This window comes from Pomacea canaliculata, linkage group LG5 (assembly GCF_003073045.1).
Source record: "Pomacea canaliculata isolate SZHN2017 linkage group LG5, ASM307304v1, whole genome shotgun sequence".
NCBI classification, from domain to species: domain Eukaryota; kingdom Metazoa; phylum Mollusca; class Gastropoda; order Architaenioglossa; family Ampullariidae; genus Pomacea; species Pomacea canaliculata.
In genome coordinates, this window is record NC_037594.1 from 32,257,895 (window position 1) to 32,277,997 (window position 20,103).

Below are 20,103 nucleotides of genomic sequence, written 5' to 3' on the forward strand. Positions count from 1 at the left end.
ATTCTCACTTTTACATGAGTGATACTGATCGAACATCTTGACATCACCAAAAAGATATACTTTGACCTCACACAAAAACGCATGTTGATATAGTAATCCCATACAAGATAATTATTTAGTATTAAAAATTAACTTGCAGATAGACTCTGTAAATATAAAAAATTACATATAAATTTTTTTTAAATCTCTTATAGGCAGGTGCATGCTATAGGTATAGGAGCACGAGTACGTGTCTCTGGTAGGAACATTGCGATCGACGTCAGTTAACCATGCTGGGTTTAGTCATCTCGCAAAATCTGATTATTATAAGAAAGAAATTAAACGTGCTCCATAATATATAAACCAAAATCTTGAGTTGTTTACAGCACCGGCCTGTGTCTTAAAATTATGAGAAGAGATTTGATTAATTTTTTTTTTTTGTGGGGGGAGGCAAAAATGATATACACATACACACAATGCAGTGACTTGTGAAACTTTCAAAGTCGATAGAAAAATGGGTGGTGTTGAGTAATTTTGTCCGGATAGTTTTGGTAATATATGATGATTTTTGTTCTGTTTTAAATTATAAGACTCGGTTTTTCGCTCTGCATATATCTCTAATTGATACCCATACGGTCAAAGGCACGGTTGCTTTGTAATCTTTATGCATGGTCGAGTGCGTACGATAATCTGACAGAAAAAAAATCCGTATCACTGCGAGGTCAAAAAAAAAAAAACCCTCTGCGGCGGAGAGTAGACTACGAGGAATGTGTAAACACTTCCGGTTGTCCTTCCTACGAAGTACCTGCTTCGTTGTGGTAATGAGATGACGGTAATGCTTTGAAGCAGACAATGGAACTGTTTTCCACTAGCTCTCATTACATCCTTCTGGATGGAGAATCTGCTCTTTGGTGTGACCGATGCAGTGGAAAATTGCTCCCAAAGAAAGGTGAAGTTTTCATCGAGTAACAATTGTATCAAAGATCAAGCTCTGAGCATCGTCTGCTCTCTGCATCTGTTAACTCGCTGCTCAGCTGTCGTTCATTTATCGAATCGATGTGAAAAGTAGAGATGACAGATGCAGTCATTATCAGATTTTTATCTCTGTGTGATGTAAACATTCATCCCTGCGTTTGGCAGAAATTACCATCTTTTCTCAATCGTTCTCATTCGAAATGTGTTACGACAAACCTGTTAAAAGTGCAGATCGTTGGCGCTCGTATATATGCACGGGCTCGCAAGCATGCACAAAGTTGTGTGACACATATATATGCACATACGCATACATACGTATGAACATACACTTGTCTTGTTCACGCATTTTCTTGCTCTATAATTTGGACCTTGTTCATGACATTTCCACTTGAAGGCTGTTTCTCTCTAAGTCAAACTTCCCTCCCAAGCACGACGTTTAAAGTTACAATGTAAATTAGTGATAAGGAAGTTTAAATGGCTTTTTCGTTGCTAAGGATCATTGGGTGGAGGGGGTTATGTACTTATCAACCTGAGTGGTAAGCATTTTTTAAAGTGATTAAGTGGTAGTTCAAATCTGCTGATCAACCAAAATCAATTAAATTCAACTCTTAAAAATAATGAATACAAGTTAAGTGGAAAAAACAAAATGTTACTTTAATACCATTAAATGCTTTAGATTTTATTATGACAGATTAAACAAAAATTACTGAGTTTAAATAATAACTGCTTTAGTGGTGAAAGCACAAATTTCCCAAAGCAGAACACGTACATTATCTTCAAGAAATTCTTGATTTATTTATACTGATACTTAGTTTTTCTCTGTTGTATTTAGGCTATGAGCTCTTAAGTAAATGGTATATCCACTCATACAACTTGTCTTACCTTTATTTACATGAAGTAATAATAGATAACTATTAGCACTGTTTCTTTTTTCTATTTCTCTCTGCTTTTTAACATTTAACATATTACAACATCATAATTTTGTGTGATTCACTTAACCACAAATAAATATATATTGCTATATTATAGGCAAATTATCAACAACTGTAAACAGTCTGCTTTATCTTAAATACTGATGCAGGTTCATTTATAGATAGTAAGAGAGACAGCCATACCATCGAGTTAAATTATTAACCAGTCAAAATAAATAAGTTATTAATATCAGCAAGTCACTTGAATCAGTATTTATTTGGTATACATCTTTCTGTTAATGATTTTCCAAAATAAAGTAAATAAAATTTTTCATTGACTTGAATCCAAAATACATCTTTCATTTCCTCTACCTCTGATTGAACTCATCGTGTCTTGGACAGTCAAAGGGAGTAAAGAGTGCTAAAACAGTTTCAAAGAATATATCTCAGAATATTTAGCTGACATCCTCAAACTACAACAATATGTATTTATTTGATGAATTACATGCTGCAGAGATATATTCCAGAATTGAGGATGAGTAACAAGAATGAAGTAAACTATTTTTCTCAGGCAGAAGTTGTAACCACTGATATGCTCTTACCTTATAACTCAGGTTTTAACTATAATAAACATGTGTCTCACTTTCTTAGCAGGAGACTCTCTACTCACTGCCTGGAACCCAGTATGCATTGGCATTGTACATGGTGTCATTGGGAAAATCAAACTACATCCAGGTATGCATTTTTATTTTTTCCAGAGCTGTTCTCTTTACTCTACATGTGTTCTCTTTTGTCTGCTATTAACCCTGATACTGTACAGACAACATCCACCTGCAATAACAAGATCTAAGCTATTCTTATTGGCACACACCAGAAATCTTGCTTAGCTTCCTCACTCTCTCGCTTTCTACAACTTGACAACATTATCATTCATATTTTTGACTGCTAGAAATAGCCTGGATATTGTATTTAACAGCACTCTGTCCATGCATCAGTTTGTAACCCATTCTGCTAAGTCATGCTATTCTCATCTCCAATGTATTAGCCAGATAAAAAAAATTCTTCTTACTGGTGCTACCACAACACATGCCATCACCTTTGTTCTTTCTAGGATCAACTGCTGTAACTCTCCTTGTTGTCCCTTATGACTCTACTGTCCATATTCTCCAGCGTGTTCAAAACAATGCTGCCTGTCTCATTTTCTGTAAGAATAAAACTAATCCTTTTTCAAACACTTCTCTCTTTTTGGCACTCCACTGGCTCCCAGTTTCTAAACACATTCAATATAAAATCAATGTCATCTGTTTTAAGTGTCTTAATGGCTTTGCCACCATGTACCTGTCCAACTCACTTTATATCTACACACCACTTCATTCTCTCAGCTCCTTTTCTGATACCCTCGAGTTTTGCATTCCTTGGATCAGACAGTACATCTGGTCTGTTTTCATTTTCTGTCTCCAGTCCTCTTATCTCTTACCATGAAATGAACTGCCACTCTATATTCATTGAAAATCTTCTGTCTCTTCCTTTAAAATTTCTCTTCAAACTGACCTTTTTCTCTTCCCATAGTGTGTGTGCTTGGACATGTGTTTGTCAGTTTTATAAATATATGCCATAAATTGCTTTAGCAAGAACAGGTGGTTTATAAATCATCATTATTATATCATTTAGAAATGTCTGAATAGCAAAATGCCAAGCTTAATACATATGATTATGGGCAGCCAAGTTTTGTATCCATGCTGCAATAAAGCTGTAAGTTTTGGTCTTCAATATCACCAAAGCACATCATAGAGAATGTAGTCCCTATATGTATAAATATGTAATGATCATTAGAAAAATGGCACTCTAAGTTAGAGTCCAAACACTAGTCACAGCCTGTCTCAATATTTCACTAAGGAAAGACTTTATAACACTACGCTATTTGATTATTTCAGAGTCTGACTGGAGACTTTTACTAGTGAAGCAACGAGAGCTAGTGGGGAAACTTGGTGGTAAAGGTATCTACAAAATCAAGAAAATAGCAGTGCTTCCATTGACTACAGCTGATCCATTACAAGATATTGACTTAGAAGTGAGTGGTTTATTGCCTTATATATACGCTGTAGAATTGTTTAACTCAGCTTTATGATGGTCTGAAGAGAGTCATATTCACAGCTGCTCAAGACTTTATCTATCAACCAGAGTCAAGGTCATGGCCTCAGGTCTTTTTCAACTTTGAGGTCTGTAATTGTTTGCTCTAACTGTAAAATAGAGACAAATTGTGTGTGTGTGTGTGTGAGAAAGAGAGAGAGAGACCTTGTTTGTGCCTTTACCATCAAGCTGTCTAGATATCTAGTCTATAGCTAATTACTTATTGCTTACATATTTTCTAAACATTACAAAAATTAGGTATATACTGTAGATGCATTTAGTGTATACTGTAGTTTTTTTATCAAATGCCTTGCATTTATATGTTATGTTTGGTTTTAGGTTAGAAGTTGCTAGTAATAACTCATAAATAAATGAAGAATTCAAGCTACATTGGTAACTTTTTGTGGTTGATGACATTTCAGCCATGTACCAAGCATCATTTTGGCATGACTAAACCTGAACGTGCAGTAATGATGTCGGACAGTTCTTCAAGTTCAATACAGAAGACTTTGAATTCCATCAAAACAGCTGCTGAAAATGTCAAGTCCAAAAGGGTTAGAGTTAAAAAGAATTTTGTTTGTGTTTGACTCAGAGTTACACAGTTGTTTCTTAAAAACAGCTGTAATAGTGCTTGCTATATCATGGGTATTTAACAGAATTACTAAATTGGCATACTTTTCTCTTTTTGGTTTGTGTTAAAGTACTTTGAGGAGTTGACAGGTTTATGGCATTTTACTCACCCTTGGACACATGTTAACCTTGTTACAAAGAAAGTGTGCATGCATGTCTAAAAATAAAGCTTAAAAAGTTTTTGTCATATTTTTATTGTAGTTTAGGTTTATGGCTGGATGTGTGTAATGTTTTGCTCCCTCTGTGTAAAAAATTCATTGTCAGTTTTCATTTCAGAAGGAAAAGAAAGACAAGGAAAAGTTTGAGAAGAGGATTTATGAGGTATGTAATTTCTTTTTTTCTCAAGAAAATAAAAATGTAACTGAAATGTTTTCTTGAAAATTAGCTGCAATTATCTGATTGTAGCAAGGAAAAAACTGCTATCTGCTGAAGTGATTTTTTTTATGTGTGTACAATCTCATTAATATGAGCAGTAGAAGAGATCAGATCAATGAAGGCATCTCACGTTTGTAAGACAGATCGTCATAGCAACAACACACTTAAGGTAACAACATAGAAAACAAAACTGGTATTTGGCTATTTGGGCACTTACTGGTCATGGACAGATGGTTTTTTTTTTTTATTTTACTTCCTTCTTTAGGTTAAATTGGTCTAAATATAAGGCCTAACAAAATTATATCAGAATTATTCCAGCAAGTACTCACATTGTTATTTTGACAAAAGACAAGAATTGTGTGCAAAATTTTCTTAATTTGGATGCACAATATAAATTGTCCTGAAAGCTGAAAAAGTCAGTTCCAAGGATGACAAATCTGAAGTGTTGGGAAGTCAGAAACTTCTTAAGTCTGAAGAATGGCAGTGACACCTTAAAGAGGGTGAAGGCAGAGGGGTTACTAAGGGGGGATTTACTAAGGAATAATGTTGGTAACTAGACCACTTCCAATCTAAGTATGTGTATAGTTGAGTACAAAGACATTGGCTACATATGCCTGTTTTGACAAATTAAGGTGTCCAATACAAATTCTGTTTGCATTGTTGCAGGAGCTGCTTAAGATGTACAGTGACTCAGGTTTTTTCTACTATAGTAACACATTTGACCTGACCAACAGTCTTCAGCGACAGAATCAGTCCACAGATACTTTAACAAAACCTCTTTGGAAACGGGCAGATGAACGCTTTTTTTGGAATAAACATATGCTTGTTGACTTGATTGATGATGAAGTAAGATCCTTATATTTATCTGTCAGCTTTTTTTCTTTTTTTTTTTTAAATATAAATGATGCTCTGCATGTGTGCTCATTTCAGCATATGATAAGGTGTGGAAATAAATAAAATTGTGCTTTTTAGGAAAACGTAAATACTTGTCATCTTATCTTATCAAAAAGGAAATTTTTCTTTCCAGAATGAATTGGCAAACAATTGGATCCTGCCAATCATACAAGGCTTTGTACAAATAGAGACCTGTATTATGGACTTTAATGAGGGGAGGCAATCCAGTCCTGGGGCAACTCCAGAATTCAACTGTACTTTTCATCTGGAGCCTCTGTCTTACAATATTTGTCTGATATCTCGTCGAAGTCGACACCGTGCAGGTAGTTATAATGTGCAGACAAGCACACGATGTACACTTTGCATTATCAAATGTCTATATTCATTTGATATATGGCAAGGGACACTTGATGACAAAGTAGCTCTGTTTGTGATCTGTTGTTGCTAATATTATGGGATATTTCTGCTGTAAAGCAAGTCTGTAAACTACAAAAGATCTGTCACTTTCAGGTATGTTTGTGTTAAAGATAATTTTTTCCCCCTTTGGAATAATTTTTAAAGTTAAAAATGTTATTTAGTGCAGTTTTGTTGTTTTTTCTCTTCAGTCCGTCCTGTTCACAGTAAGAAAATAGTCTTGGTAAATTTGCCTGAATGTTGATCATCAGTGACCATGTCAATGGACCTGAAAATTGCTAAGAATAATTCCAAGCATTCTTATTCTGTTTTCACAAGTAGGTGTTTTGAGGAATTGAAGGAATATAACAGTACAAGGTAACAAACATTGAGAACTGCTTGACATATTGTTATCCATGTATATAAACTTGGGAACAGTCTACTTATGTGGTCGTGAATTTTATTTTTATTTTTTTGTTTTTTAGGAACAAGATCTAGAAAACGTGGCATTGATGAGACCGGTGCATGTGCTAATTATGTTGAAACAGAACAGGTACACAAACATTAACACTTTTGGCTTGGCTTAAAGCTGTAGTCTTGCAATCTTCAGTCACTCCCTACTGCAATCAGAATTACACAGCCTACATCTTGTTAAATAGGTGGTTCTATCTGACAGTACATGGAAGATGAAGGTTAAAATGTATATATTGCTTCTAATTTTCTGCTTGCTGATTTGGCATTTTTTTGAATCCTGTTCTTCATTATTATCAATATGTACAAATGCATATACAGTTGTAGTAAAACGTCTAAGCACTCAGAAACTGTTAAAGAAACTACATGTACTAGCAAAAGAACAGGTTCGCTTTAGAAGATGCAGAAGTTCTGTTGAAAAGATTTCAAGAATGTGATTGGGAGAATTTGCAGCTTCAGTTGTTTTTAAAAATTCAGAAATTTCAAAATCCAACCCAAGAATTCCACCAGATTTACCCAAATCAACTCAAACTCTCCAGCATACTTAACAGAAATTATACATAGCTGGAAATTTTGGAAATGAACCTCACCTTTTAGTCAAGAAAGTGATAATTTTTTATGCACATGCAGAAATTATTATTTTTGCAAGAGTTATATAGATGCATGTTTTGCTGCCACTTCATATGTCATACAAATGAAATTGTTAAAAAATTATTGTCAAATGTGCTATTTTTCAGATTATTGAATTTTCACCACATCTGGTGTCATTTGTTCAAGTGAGAGGGTCAGTTCCTGTTTTCTGGAGTCAGTCAGGTGTGAAGTATCGGCCACCACCACGCTTAACAAGAGGTAGGTCCTTTCATTTTGATTACAACTCATTTGTGTGTGTGTATACATGCACCCAAACATTTTTCATTGCCAGTAAATTTGTAGGGCTTAGTTGAAAAGTATTGAGATGTGTGCCTAGGTTGTAGTTTTCTGTTTGAATTCATAGACTGCTTGTCTCTTAAATGGCAGCTGCAAACAAATTAGAAGGTTTCTGTGTGATCATCCAGCTGGAAAAAGATAGGCATTAAAGATTGGCTGCTGAATATTTTATTAGCAGATTGTTACTGTGAAACAGGTCTTTTTTTCATTTGCCTGCTTGAAACCCTGCTACAGACTCATCACCTGTACTTGTAGCCCATATCTGTTCTGTCTCTCTAATTGTGAATCAACAGGAATCTTTCAGCTCCTTCACTTCCATGCCACTAATTTATTATTGTGCTTGCACCATCTCAGTCAGTAATTGCTATTGAACGTATTCATTGGCTACTTAGTGTAACATCAGATAAACAGCTGCCATGAGTCATGGCTTCACTGATCATAATTAGAGGATGTTATTATAGATAGCCTTTGTCAGGCAGCACCAACATCTTTTCTCATATTTTGAACAGTGTTGGAATAGGGAGAAATAAGCATAATGAAAATGAAGTTATTTACTAATCCTGCTGACAGGCACCTCCAGTTGTATGTAAGAAGTGTGTTGAAGTCATAGTATATATGGCCATTATTTATATGTGAATATGTGTGTGCTAATATATATATTAAAGTGAAGTGGAGGCAGATGTAGAACTGCTGAACATATTCTTTAATTATGTTATGTCAATCTGTTGAACCTAGTTCAGTCAGTCTGAGAGATTGCCTCTGAATTAGACCCTAATCATAAACTGTTTTCATGTTTATTGCTGTTTTGGGTCCTTAAATTTGCCCAAACTTATAGGATATAAAAGGTCTGAACTACCTTTTTCTCAGATAATGGGTTGAGCACTTAGAGGTGTTAGACTTGAGCGAAGAAACATTTCTTGAAGTGATAGAATTAAATCTTGAGTAGGGTCATAAGTAGCATAATACGGGGCTGTCAAGACAGGTTGGATATGCAGGAAGCTTTCTGTTTTGCTGGAATTCAACTCTATGAATGCACGCCCAGAAACTTGCTTGTCATGTCGTGATCCCATAGCTTATCCTCTGCCATTGTCGTCAGACTTTACCAGGGCAACGTGGGTTTCAAGGGTCCACTAAGTATATCAGATGTCCTGCTGCAGAGTTGTGTCACCATACATTTTGCCGACACAGGCATCATGCAGTCTGTCAACTACACCATCCATTCTATTAACACCATATGTTCTGTCGACACACCGTGCGTCCTATTGACAACCCTACGCGTTATGTTGGACGCGCCATTTGGTTACAGATGTGCAGCACTTGACAATGCACTGGGGACATTGATGAGATCGACAAGCAGTGCTTCAGGGACCGCGATCCGGCGTAGAGCAATCTGGGGTTCGGTTTGTGGCAGAAAGGCCTGGCTGCTTTACAGCTGCTGTTCGACCGCCGATCCTTACAGTTTGATGTGGGTGCCAGGGGCGACCAACGATCCCCACAGTTTGACGTGGATGCCAGGGGCAATCCTCAAGTGTTTGCACGTCAACGGCTTCATCGTGACCAGTCCGCTTTCGCCTTATTGCGTTTTATCCGCGTGCTTCGATGAGAGCTGTCATCCTTGCAGGCTAGTCTTAAGGCAGATTTCGGCAGTAAACACGTTTTGTTTGTTTATTTTTTGTTTTTATTATTATTTTTTATGTTGCATGCGCCTGCCGTTTGCTTATTCTGGTAATCTTGACAGAAATGGCTGGGGCAAGCATTCCACGTATTTCTTTCTTTGTGAACGCAGTAATTATATAGCGGCAGTGACATGAAATGTGACAGTAGTTAGCGGCAGTGGCTGTGACATGGGAGAGGTTTGAGAGATAAATGCAGATGGCTTCTTGTGTGGCAGACTGCTGTGAAACACATCTCCTACGATGAGAGACTTGCCACTTCTTGGTCACGTGATTTATTCTTTCCGAATAAGTATTGTTGCTCGTCGTCAGTGTGTGTACGATATTGCGGCTCATGCAGTATTTTGTGTGTGTGTGAGAGAGAGAGGTTGCTGCTCGACTGAAGTTACGGTTTAGAGCTGCTGTTTCTTGTCATCGTTTGCTCCGTGTGACAGTAGGTGAGATCGTTTCTTGCCAAGACCTGACTGTGAAGACGGAGTGCTATGAGGGTAGCATAAGGTTTGCCATCCTCAACTGCTACTGACCAGTCATTTAAGACAGAATTAAATAGCTGCCTTTCGGAGTTGGTCTCAGCAGCAGTTATAAAGCTGAAGTAGAAACTTAGATGTTCAGTGTGCGTCCTCTGACTACAATCAAGGAATTAAAAGGGGAAAGAGGTTGGCAAGCGCTGCAATATTTGGTCCTCCTGCGTGACCTGAAACTAAAGGTGGTTACCTGGCGACCAACAGACACAACATTCACTCTCTCACACACCCCTCCTTGACAGTTGTAACGCCTGCTGTGACGTCATCAAACTGCCTGCTGGTATCGATGGTGGCTCGCCATGTTCAATAGTTTCCTAACTTAGCAGATTCACAGCCTTTATCTCACAATAGCTCATTCTCCCTCTCTTTTTTTTTCTCCTCTCTCTCTCCCTCTTTGTGTGTTTTGTTTTTGTCAGGAGAATTTATCGGACAACAGAAACCATGGAGGTAGTTACCATAGCCTTACAATTGCGCCAGCAGTTAATGTTGCTATACTACATTTTTTGATGGGCATAGTACACAAAAGAAATGACACAAAAAGCAGGGATATTTCCATTGAAAAATTAGCGACGTGAGAAAAGGAGGGACGACTGATAGCAGTGAGGACATGACACGTGTCCTCCTCTCACCCTGTGGTGGAGGTGTGACCAGCAAGGACTGTCTGCCCGTGATGTAACCAATAGGGACCGTGGTGGTGCAAAGGTAGACTTTTGGAGGTATAAGGATAGACTTTTTCTCTTTGTATCCAAGGAAGACAGTCTGCGCAGCCGGTGTGTCCAGTGACTGGTCAAACTCCTTAATGGCGCTGATGACTGTTGGTGCAGGAAGCTGCAGTGGAGCAAGGCAATGCCTCCTGTCGATAACTGGCTTGAGATAACACTCCCTTGTTTTGTTCTCAGCTTTTTCTCCTGTCACTTGTCGCGCTGTCTCTCCTCACACACACCACTCTCACTGCATCCGGGCCACGTCTAATTTCATTTCCCGCTTCCTTCTCTCCCTCATTCATTTTTATTTCTTTTGCTTTGTTTGTGTAAGCGTGTTGCTTGTGTGTGTGTGCGTGCGCGCGCCGAACAAGAAAGTAGGAAGTGGCTTAGGAGTTCTCTCAGCATGATACCATGGTTGGCTGTTTCTGTCTAAAGGCCATTTCTTTCTTGTGAAGTTCACTCCGTCCAAATACGTTGCAAGCTTTTCTTTTTGTCGTTAGTGTGTGTGTTTGTGTTGTGTTTTTGTGTCTGGGTATTGGGGTTTCTGGGTATCTGGTAGCCGTGTTTCTGTGGATAAGTGCTTGTAGGTTGATGATACGTCGCTGTTAGGGATAAGGCAGTCACTTTAGCTATATAAGCATTTATTTGAAGGTTATTTTTGTAGTTAATACCTGTTTATCTGTTGCGTTGTTTTTTCGTTGTCCTTTGGCTCGGATATAACTCTGAAGCACTTTATCGTCAGGTTCACGGGCGAACGATCATCAACAATGTACGTTCTTATCTCAGTTCTTCCTTTTAATGCTATCAACATCTGTAACACTTCTTGTTATGTCATTAACAGTTGTAACACATCAGTGGATTAAACCTTTTGTAACGCAAGGCATGTCTCTAATGAATATAAATTAATAACGTAATAATCGTGGGAAATGTACATGTAACCTATACAAATATCACATATTTAGGTGCTTTAATGAATGCTGAGTAAACAGATGTAGGAAACAAACATTCAGAATAATTGAGTCTCTCAGCTTTAGGTTTAGATTCTTGTCTTCATATTTGCTTGGTCTATTCTTTCCTGATAACAATCAGAAGTAAATAATTGGAATCTGCGGGCTATTTGTGAAGATAAAACTAAACAGCATGGGCCTAGCAATTTATAAGAACAAAAACATCAGCTAATATTTTGCGATTTCGCTTTTTTAACCCAGACACCCTCCCAAACTATCTACCTATCCTCTGTCTACCACATCCCATTACCCTCAGCCGCGTGCACACACCCACACACACATATATATGAACATACTGAAAAAGCAAAACAGTTTTTTTTAATCTGATATTTCAGAATGTGCTTTGATTACTCTCATTTCACACTTCTCAAGCTTTCATCTAATGTCATTGTAAGTGAACAACGATAGCAGTGTCCTTTTTTTACGACCCTTGATTAATGCCATCAGTGCTGAGAGTGTAATACATCCTTGCTGTCGCAGGAGTCGTATCCGACATTTCCCCAAACGGGCAAAATTTTATGTTGCGTGTCTCATAAATATTATTTTGCTTTTCTTGCATTGTGTAACAACAGAAAAAAGCAGGCACGAGGTAGAGGCAATATCTGTATGGCGGTGATAACGGGATAGTTTAGTCGGGTGCTCTGTCATCACCCACACGACACAAGTGCTGCGTGTTGAGAGGGACAGGAGGTAGGGAGAGCTCGTATTGACGCATTGAAACCATCCTTTTGGTCTTGTCGCCCGCGCCACTGTTTGCCTTGGCTTCCGTGCTGAGAGCTTACGTTGAATGAACAGCCTCTTTTTTGTTCTGTCCCTGGGGAGTTGGCCGGTGGGGGAAAAAAGGGAAGATGGGGCATGCTTGGAACGTACCCTAATGATTTTCATCATCTCTCCAGCGACACCTTCACGCGGGGAAGCATATGCACGCACGCACACTGGTTTCAAGAACCACGTTTACTAATTATTTATTACTATGATTTGCTAATATTAGTAACAACTTCAAAGTAGGTTCCTTTGTCATTTGTTTGTAACGATGATGCATTGACGAGTGACGTTCACTAGACATTAATGGCGGTATGGTCTGCTGTTAGTAATAGTGGGACAGTGACAGCACCTAGTCAAGTTTTAGAGCAAAATTTGCCACCATGTTTGCGTTTCACATTTGTCTTTCCAGGGTTTAGACGAAGAACAGTCTTAATATTCAACGTTTGTTTGTTTACTTATGCATTTACACAAAAAGACATGTTCTCTTTTTTTATTCTGGCTTCTGACCCCTTCTCGATTTGCTGTATAATCCCAGCGCGCCTAAACTGTACGGGTTAAAGTTCAGGAATCATACTACGAGTCATGACTCTCAGTCTCCTATCCGCACAGCAGCTTCCAGTGGTGTGGAGGGTGAAGGAGATGTCTGCGGATTTCGTTGTGAGACTTCTCCACCTGTTTGTCCATGTGTCCCCTCGCTGAGGTCTCAAGCCATTCTTCATCTGACTTGTTACCTTGAGTTAGCATCCTCCTGTACTGACTCTTTTGTGTTAGAATATTTGGTAACATCACACAGAGGCTGCATGCATATCCGGAAAAGCGTTTAATCAAGACGATGGATGCCATCGCGAGACCGTTAAACACCTGGAAAGAAAAAAAGAGAGAGAGAGAGAGTATACCGAGTTACTTCCGCCGGTATTTCCGCCTGTCTTGTGTAGAAGTAAGTACTTATCCTGACAGCGAACGATACTGACATTATGAACCTACAGAAACTGCTAGAAATTTTACATCTATGCCTCGTAGGAGGTTTAGAATAAGCTAGCTTACGATTCCTTAAATTAATACAAATCGTGTACTTGGTGGCTGGTGGTGTGTTAGTTCTCGTTAGCAATTGCTGGGCCGGAACTGTCGCATTTCTGTGTGTAGTGCTGATAACAGTAGAGGAAACGTCCAACACCACTCACGTGACCTGGGATTTGACCTGAAGACAGAAAGGGATTACATGCAGATGATATTTGGGTCTCCCTGCGCAGTCACATGGGACCCACAAGTGACTTGTTTACGACTTCCAATACTTGTACAGACGGCTAGTCTCACTTTTCTTCCTCGTATTTTATTCTTTTCCAGCATACTGTAAAAAAAAAATATATATATATAGCGCTTAACTAAAATAGATTTGAAATTAAAAGCAGTTAAAATATTAATCATGAGAGAAATATCGATTAAAATGTTGCACGAGACCGAAAGAATGAAAAGCAAACAGGGAAGAAAACGTTGGTTGACGACGAGCACGATGAAGCCAGCTTAATGACATCACCCATTACGATCGAGCGATCAGTCTAGGGATTATCGAAAATACATAATTGAAATGAGCGGTGTGCGTGAAGCTGCTGCTGGAGGGTGTGACGGACTGCGTGCTGCACGAAGCCTCGCTAATCCCTCCACCAACGTCCTGCTGCAGGACTTAGCACGGCAGCCTCGCCGGACCTCGGCGCAAGAAATTTAGAATCGAATGTTCTTTCCGAGATAAGGCTGCGTAAAGGCAGGCTTTTGATTAAAATCTGACGATGATTCAAGTCTTTGCTGTCAAAAAAAAAGGAAAAGAGAGAAAAAAAATCGTTTGTTTAATGTTAAATGTTGAAACGGCTGACGACGAGCAGAAGAAGGTGAGCGGAACGTCGGACGATGGTCTAGAACATAATGCCTAAATGAGTGAAATGAGATGAACATTCACAAATGGCAATGCTGACGACCCCAGCGCCATCTAGCGACAAGTTCGAGCTGGCAAAGGGCGCGCAATTTTCGCTTTTCTAATCTGTTGCAGCAGGAAGCAGCTGTGGACTAAAGTTCAGATTTGGTCGTTGAGCGACTGCGTGGGTTTAACTTAATAAGTGTGAAGGATTTGTGTTTTACCGGCCCGTCCGCCCATCCGCCATGCACGTACGTGAGAAGGAAGACAGCAGACCTTATCACAAGACTAGCCGATCTAATCACGCCCATGAGGTGCTCGGGATGGACCACGTGTCGGTCGGGGAAAGATGCTCGCCCACGGCCTTGAATGTCTGGATGGTGGTTGGGGGAGGGGGGATATACATCCCGAAGCTCAGCCTGCCAGTTTTATCGGTCAACATCAGGGATGTTGACACAGCAGGCTTAATACGGTCGGCACTGATGAAATCGCCACCTCGGGCTCAGCGAGTGTGGGGACTGGAGTGACCAGCGCCATTTCCAGCCTCTGACCACCTCGTCTTCCTTCTGGAATTCATTCGGTTTCTTTGTTTTCCGTGTCCTGCTACGTGACCGTATGGTACCGAGTAGACGGATATCTTACTGCTTTTTGTTTACTATCCTGCTTTATTAATATTCTTACATTATGTCAGCTCCCGTTAGCATGATTGATCGATAACAATTGGTAATAACGAGCGGTCAGGTCGCTTGTAATCTTACAACATTTCTGGAAATGCACGAAGCTGCAAGAAAGAAAAATTATGATAATGATTGAAGTATCGAGGAAACAGTTTTCCTTTGCATTTAAAAGCAAACTTTCCTGTCATGTTCTCTTGAGAGCAGGCAAGTGTAAAGCATCTTCGTGGAGTTTTGCCTCGGAGTGCGAGCTACGTGTCGTGTACGCCAATATTTTTCTATACAGAGGAGGGAAGAGATAACCCAGGACCATGCACGACAGAGGCTTGAAGTCCACGTGGTCTGGTAGCCTAGTTTCTCTGGTGTTCTAGCAGCTGCCAAGGCCAGGCGCCTGGAGCAGCAATAAAATGCCGGAAATACCACGTGATGGCGCTCGCGCCTGTCAACAAGGAGAGGTCAAATCAAGTTCTAATAGCAGCACCTAGAGAGGACCGCGTGGGAGGTGCTAGCAAGCGCCAGGGTGAAATTGAAGATTTTATTTTATTTTTCTCCACTTTGTTTTGTCCGTGTTACGTCAATACCGGTTTGACAACGGTCACAATGTCTTATGACAGCCGCTTGAATCTTTCTTCCTTGGAACTAATGTGTACATGTCTCGCTCATCTTGCCAAAAGGTATATGCTTGTCTCAAATAATAACGATATGAAAGATCACCCTTTGTACGATGAAACTGAAAATTCGAAGAATATTTTCATATTTGATATTTTGTTGTACAATTGTACAACGAAAGAGGGTTAGAATGATAGTTTTTGTTTGTATAAACATCACTTAAATAGTCCATGGTACTAAGAGGAGTAAATAGTCCATGGCACTAAGAGGAGTAAATAGTTCATGGCACTAAGAGGAGTAAATAGTCCATGGTACTAAGAGGAGCTGCGCACACACGGAGGGCATTGCGGTCTTGCAATAAAGATGCAGCTCAGAACTGTTTCCCAGATTATAAAAGAGCTTTATTCTTCCTCCCTGCAGGGTATTGAGAATACATCATATTATATCAATCAGACATGACAAAATTGGGGAGGAAAGGGTGGTGTAAAAAGAAGTTATTATTACACTGAACTTTTTCTGTGGGCTTATACAAGAGACGTCGGGGCTCAGATTTGGCCATTAATTCCAAAATGGTAGACTTGAAGCTGAAACCTTTTTGTCCGTCTGTAAAGCTGGCTCCACGTTACCACGCGAGACATCGCTTATTGACACCTTGGGTTTGTTCTTCTGTTCTTTTTTTCCTTTTTTTCAGACTAATTCTGTCGTTTGGGCAGAAAAGAATTTTTTTCTCATTTTTTTTTTCAGGTCTCGCGCCATTTGCCCACACATCACCCGCATTCCCCCACCCCTTCGTGCACGCTGTGGCTCATTTCCTTCTCGTTTTGTAGCATTTGCTGGTTTTTTGTTTTTTTTAAAGACTAGCACCATTAAAGTTTGAAACATCGACCAGTCGATAGATAATTACTTGTACACACGAATGTATATACATTTACTCGTACACGCACACGTCCTCTTTCTCTGCCACACACGCAACTGCACAATCTGGACAAACAGAAAGGACACTATGTCCTGTCTGTGGTTGTTTCCCTTTCATTTCTTCGTATTCTTTATTCTTCTTTTCTCTCAAGATCGCACAAGGTTTTCTCTCTTTCTGAGGTTTTCTCTCTGTCTCTAAGTGAGCAGACGCAAGCACTTTAGCACTCGGTTAGTTATTTTAGAGAGAAGTGCGTTGTTGGAGTAGGATCAGATGGGGCTTGAACAACGCCTTCGTCAGCTCTTCTCTCTCTCTGCCTGCAAGGTTGACGTCAGGCTCTTCAAGTCCACCCACGACCAGCAGGCACTGGTACTGTCCACCCATGACCAGCAGGCACTGGTACTTTGTTGGTACACTTAAGGTTATTACCTGGACGCCCAACACACAGCAGTGGGCGACAGTGCACCCCGCACACCCACCCTTTGCGTATTGTGCTGACAGGCATTCACGTCCAGCTTCTAGCACACAGGACCTTGCCCATGCTCAGCCCATAACCGTGCTCGTGGGTCTTGCACGCAAGTTCCTTTAAAGGATTCATTTGACTGGTTCTTGTGCCCTGTACTGTGTGACGACACCGACATCATTGTGAATTCTCATACCTGACAACTTCCCACACCGCTCCCAGCGGCTTTTATATGGCGATGGTTGCGGACCTCTTCATCAGACACCTGCTCTTGTGGTGCTCTTCCTTGTTTTTATCATTTACTGAGCTTTTTAATAAAGATCTTATTTGGGAGTTCTTTTAGGCTGCAGATATTCACATATAAAAATAATGATTTTCACAAGCTTTGAAAAATGTTCTTGTCCGTTGTTTCTGTAAAATAATCTAGTTTCTATTTATTTTGTTTGTAAAAGAAATTATCGTGCTAGTTTGCATTCTGAAATCCCAAATTACTAGATTCTCCAAAAATCTGGTACAACACAATTTTCTTTTGATGCACATCTCTATTATTGAAAAAAAAATCTCGTTCGTCTTCAATCCTAATCAGCATTTTGTTTCTATTTCTAATGCTTCCTGGAGAACTTAAATTTTAGCCTTCAGATGGAGAATTATGGTTTTCAAACACTTGCATTCAGATGCGTGAGGCAGAATTTTATTAGCGTTTATTTTCAGGTTTTTATTTTATTCAGAGTTACTTGATTTGTATTCGTCTTAATTATAACTGTCCGTTCGTGACACGCATGAAGAACCTTCTCCTAACGGGTTTGGATAATTGATTTGGACATTTTACAGCATAACTGAGACTGTTGGAAACAGTTTGGTAGAGGTCAGGTGTCTAAGATCCATCTTGTATGCTGTCTGTGCCACTTTGTTCAGTCTCGTCAGTGTTATAGAAGAATGTGTATCACATGTCAGTTGGTCATTTTTTTGTGGCATCTACACGCGGTCAGCTAATTCTTACTGTTTCTCTTCGACGAAGTTAGTTCAGTTATGCCCTTCGCCCCTCCTGGTGCATAGGCCATCGACGACCGCCCTCCAACGCCTCCTGTCCTGGGCTACCGTCACCAGCTGACCCCATCCAAATCCGGTGAGCTTGGTGTCGGCGGCGAGGTCCCGTCTCCAGGTGTTTCTCGGCCTTCCTCGCTTTCTCTTTCCCTGGGGTTCCACGTCAGCGACTGTCTTGTGACGTTGGATGTTGGTTTCTTAGGGTGTGTCCTAGCCAACCCATCTTCTCCGCAGGATTTCTCCTCTATGGGCTGTTGTTTCGTTCTCTGCCACAGGTCGGTATTGCTTATCCTCTCTGGCCAGTGAATTCTGAGGATTCTGCGCAGGCACTGGTTGACAAACGTTTGGATCTTCTTCGTTGTGCCTTGGTCGTCCTCCATGTTTCTGCTCCGTATAGTAGGACTGACTTGACGTTGGAGTTGAAGAGACGGATCTTTGTCGTGTAGCTATGCTCCGGAGCTCCAGACCTTTCCAAGCTTTATGAAAGCGCCTCTTGCTTGTTAATTCTTGTCTTTACATCCGCGTCTGTCCTCCCTGTTTGTCACCACACTCCGAGGTAGGTAAAGGTGTCGACTTCTTCTAGCGGACCTGATTGGCTCTTCGCAGTCAGTGTTGACCTTCAGGATCTTGGTCTTGCCCTTATGGATGTGTAGCCACTTGTGCCGAGGCTGACTGGATCTCTGATGTCTTTTCTTGCATCTGTCGGTGGCTGTGGGAGGAGTGCCAGATCGTCTGCAAAGTCAAGGTCGTCTAGTTGGTTGAGTCTGGATTCCATTTCGCCTTTCATTGGTGGCTTGCTTCATCACCAGTCGATTGCGATTGACTTCGAAGCTTCTTGTTAGCTGTCTTTCATGCACTACTCGGCACGTCATTCCTCGTATGAGTTGCGGATCAGGTTGACGATCTTCCTCGGGATGCATAGTGTCTCAGCAGTTTCACAGCGTCTCTCGGTCCACACTGTCGAATGCCTTCTCGTAGTCCACGAAATTGACGTAGAGAGGCGAGTTCCACTCTATAGACTGTTCTACGATGAGCAGTGTTGCTATCTGGTCTGTGCACGATCGGTCTTGTCTGAAGCTGCCTGCTGCTCTCGAAGTATCTGGTCACTGGGCTTCAGTCTCTCAGGACTCTGTTGAAGACCTTGCCAGGCACGGACAAGAGTGATGCTCTGTAGTTTCGCATGCTGAGGTCCCCTTCTTGGGGATCTTTATGAGATGTCCTTCTTTCAGTCTGCCGGGACCTGTTCCTCTTTTCTGTCTGTGCAACATGTTGACGGATAGGTCAGGATCGGCTTTCAGTGCCTCTGCTGGTAATCTCGTCTGGTCCTGGGGCTTTACTATTTTCAGTTGTGTTATGGCTCTTCTGATCTCGGTTTGGTTGGTTTGTTGCAGTTGATCGGTAGGTCTCTCGTTGCTTCTTCGATGTCTGGTGATTTACTGGTGGTGGTCGTTGAGCAATTCCTCAAAGTGTTCGTCATCTGTTCAGCTGCTGGTCTGTTCCCATCAGTGTGTTGCCGTCTCTGCTTGACTGGTCGCTCTGAATGTCTAATCTTTCCTGTCAGCTTTTTGGTCGTATCGTACAGTCTCTTCATGTTCCTACTTGCTGCTGCCTCTTCTGCTTCTGTTGCTAGCTCCTCTATGTGGTTCCTCTTGTCTTGTTTGATGCTCCGCTTCACTTCGGCATTCGCTGTGCTATATCTTTCTGCGCTACGATTAGTTCTACTGTTGTTGATTTCAGTTTCCTTTCTTTCGAGATCTTCTTCTGTGTTTCTGGTGTGATCATTCTTTCTGTTTTGGTTTCCTTCTTCCAAGGACTTCCTCGCATGCTGTATTGAAGATCTCTGATGTTGTTCCACTGGGTCTCGATATTTGGGGGTGTCTCTTCGTCAAGTAGTTCTTGAGTGCTTGAAATCTGTTGTGGACTGCTGTCTTGTATTCTTCTTTCATCTTGGGGTCTTTCAGGTAGTTCACGTTGTATCTTGCTTTCTTCTTTCGTGGTCTGTCCAGTTCTTCTTAGCTTTAGTTTAAGCTTTGCTGTCACAAGGTGGTGGTCACACTTCTGACATCCATCAACGATTTCTGAACTTTTTTGCGATGCATATGTGGTCTATTTGGTTCTCTGTCACATGGTCTGGTG

General features: G+C 40.5%; 1 protein-coding gene and 1 long non-coding RNA gene across 2 annotated transcripts in view; one reads left to right on the top strand and one right to left on the bottom strand.

The window, feature by feature from the left end:
- Positions 1-662: 662 nt before the first annotated feature.
- The window catches only part of LOC112563724 (phosphatidylinositide phosphatase SAC2-like), a 131,449-nt gene continuing 112,008 nt past the window's right edge, over positions 663-20,103 (top strand). The window contains exons 1-9 of the mRNA XM_025237992.1: positions 663-928; positions 2,517-2,600; positions 3,800-3,936; positions 4,418-4,549; positions 4,902-4,946; positions 5,667-5,846; positions 6,028-6,217; positions 6,773-6,840; positions 7,496-7,607. Coding sequence (XP_025093777.1) covers positions 832-928; positions 2,517-2,600; positions 3,800-3,936; positions 4,418-4,549; positions 4,902-4,946; positions 5,667-5,846; positions 6,028-6,217; positions 6,773-6,840; positions 7,496-7,607 — 1,045 coding nt within the window. The 5' untranslated portion in view covers positions 663-831. The remainder of the gene's footprint in view (positions 929-2,516; positions 2,601-3,799; positions 3,937-4,417; positions 4,550-4,901; positions 4,947-5,666; positions 5,847-6,027; positions 6,218-6,772; positions 6,841-7,495; positions 7,608-20,103) is intronic.
- On the bottom strand, positions 12,171-14,955 carry LOC112563726. The gene is made up of 3 exons (XR_003099107.1): positions 14,489-14,955; positions 13,432-13,556; positions 12,171-13,219 (listed from the first exon to the last, which is right to left on the bottom strand). It is a non-coding gene; the product is annotated as an uncharacterized LOC112563726 (long non-coding RNA).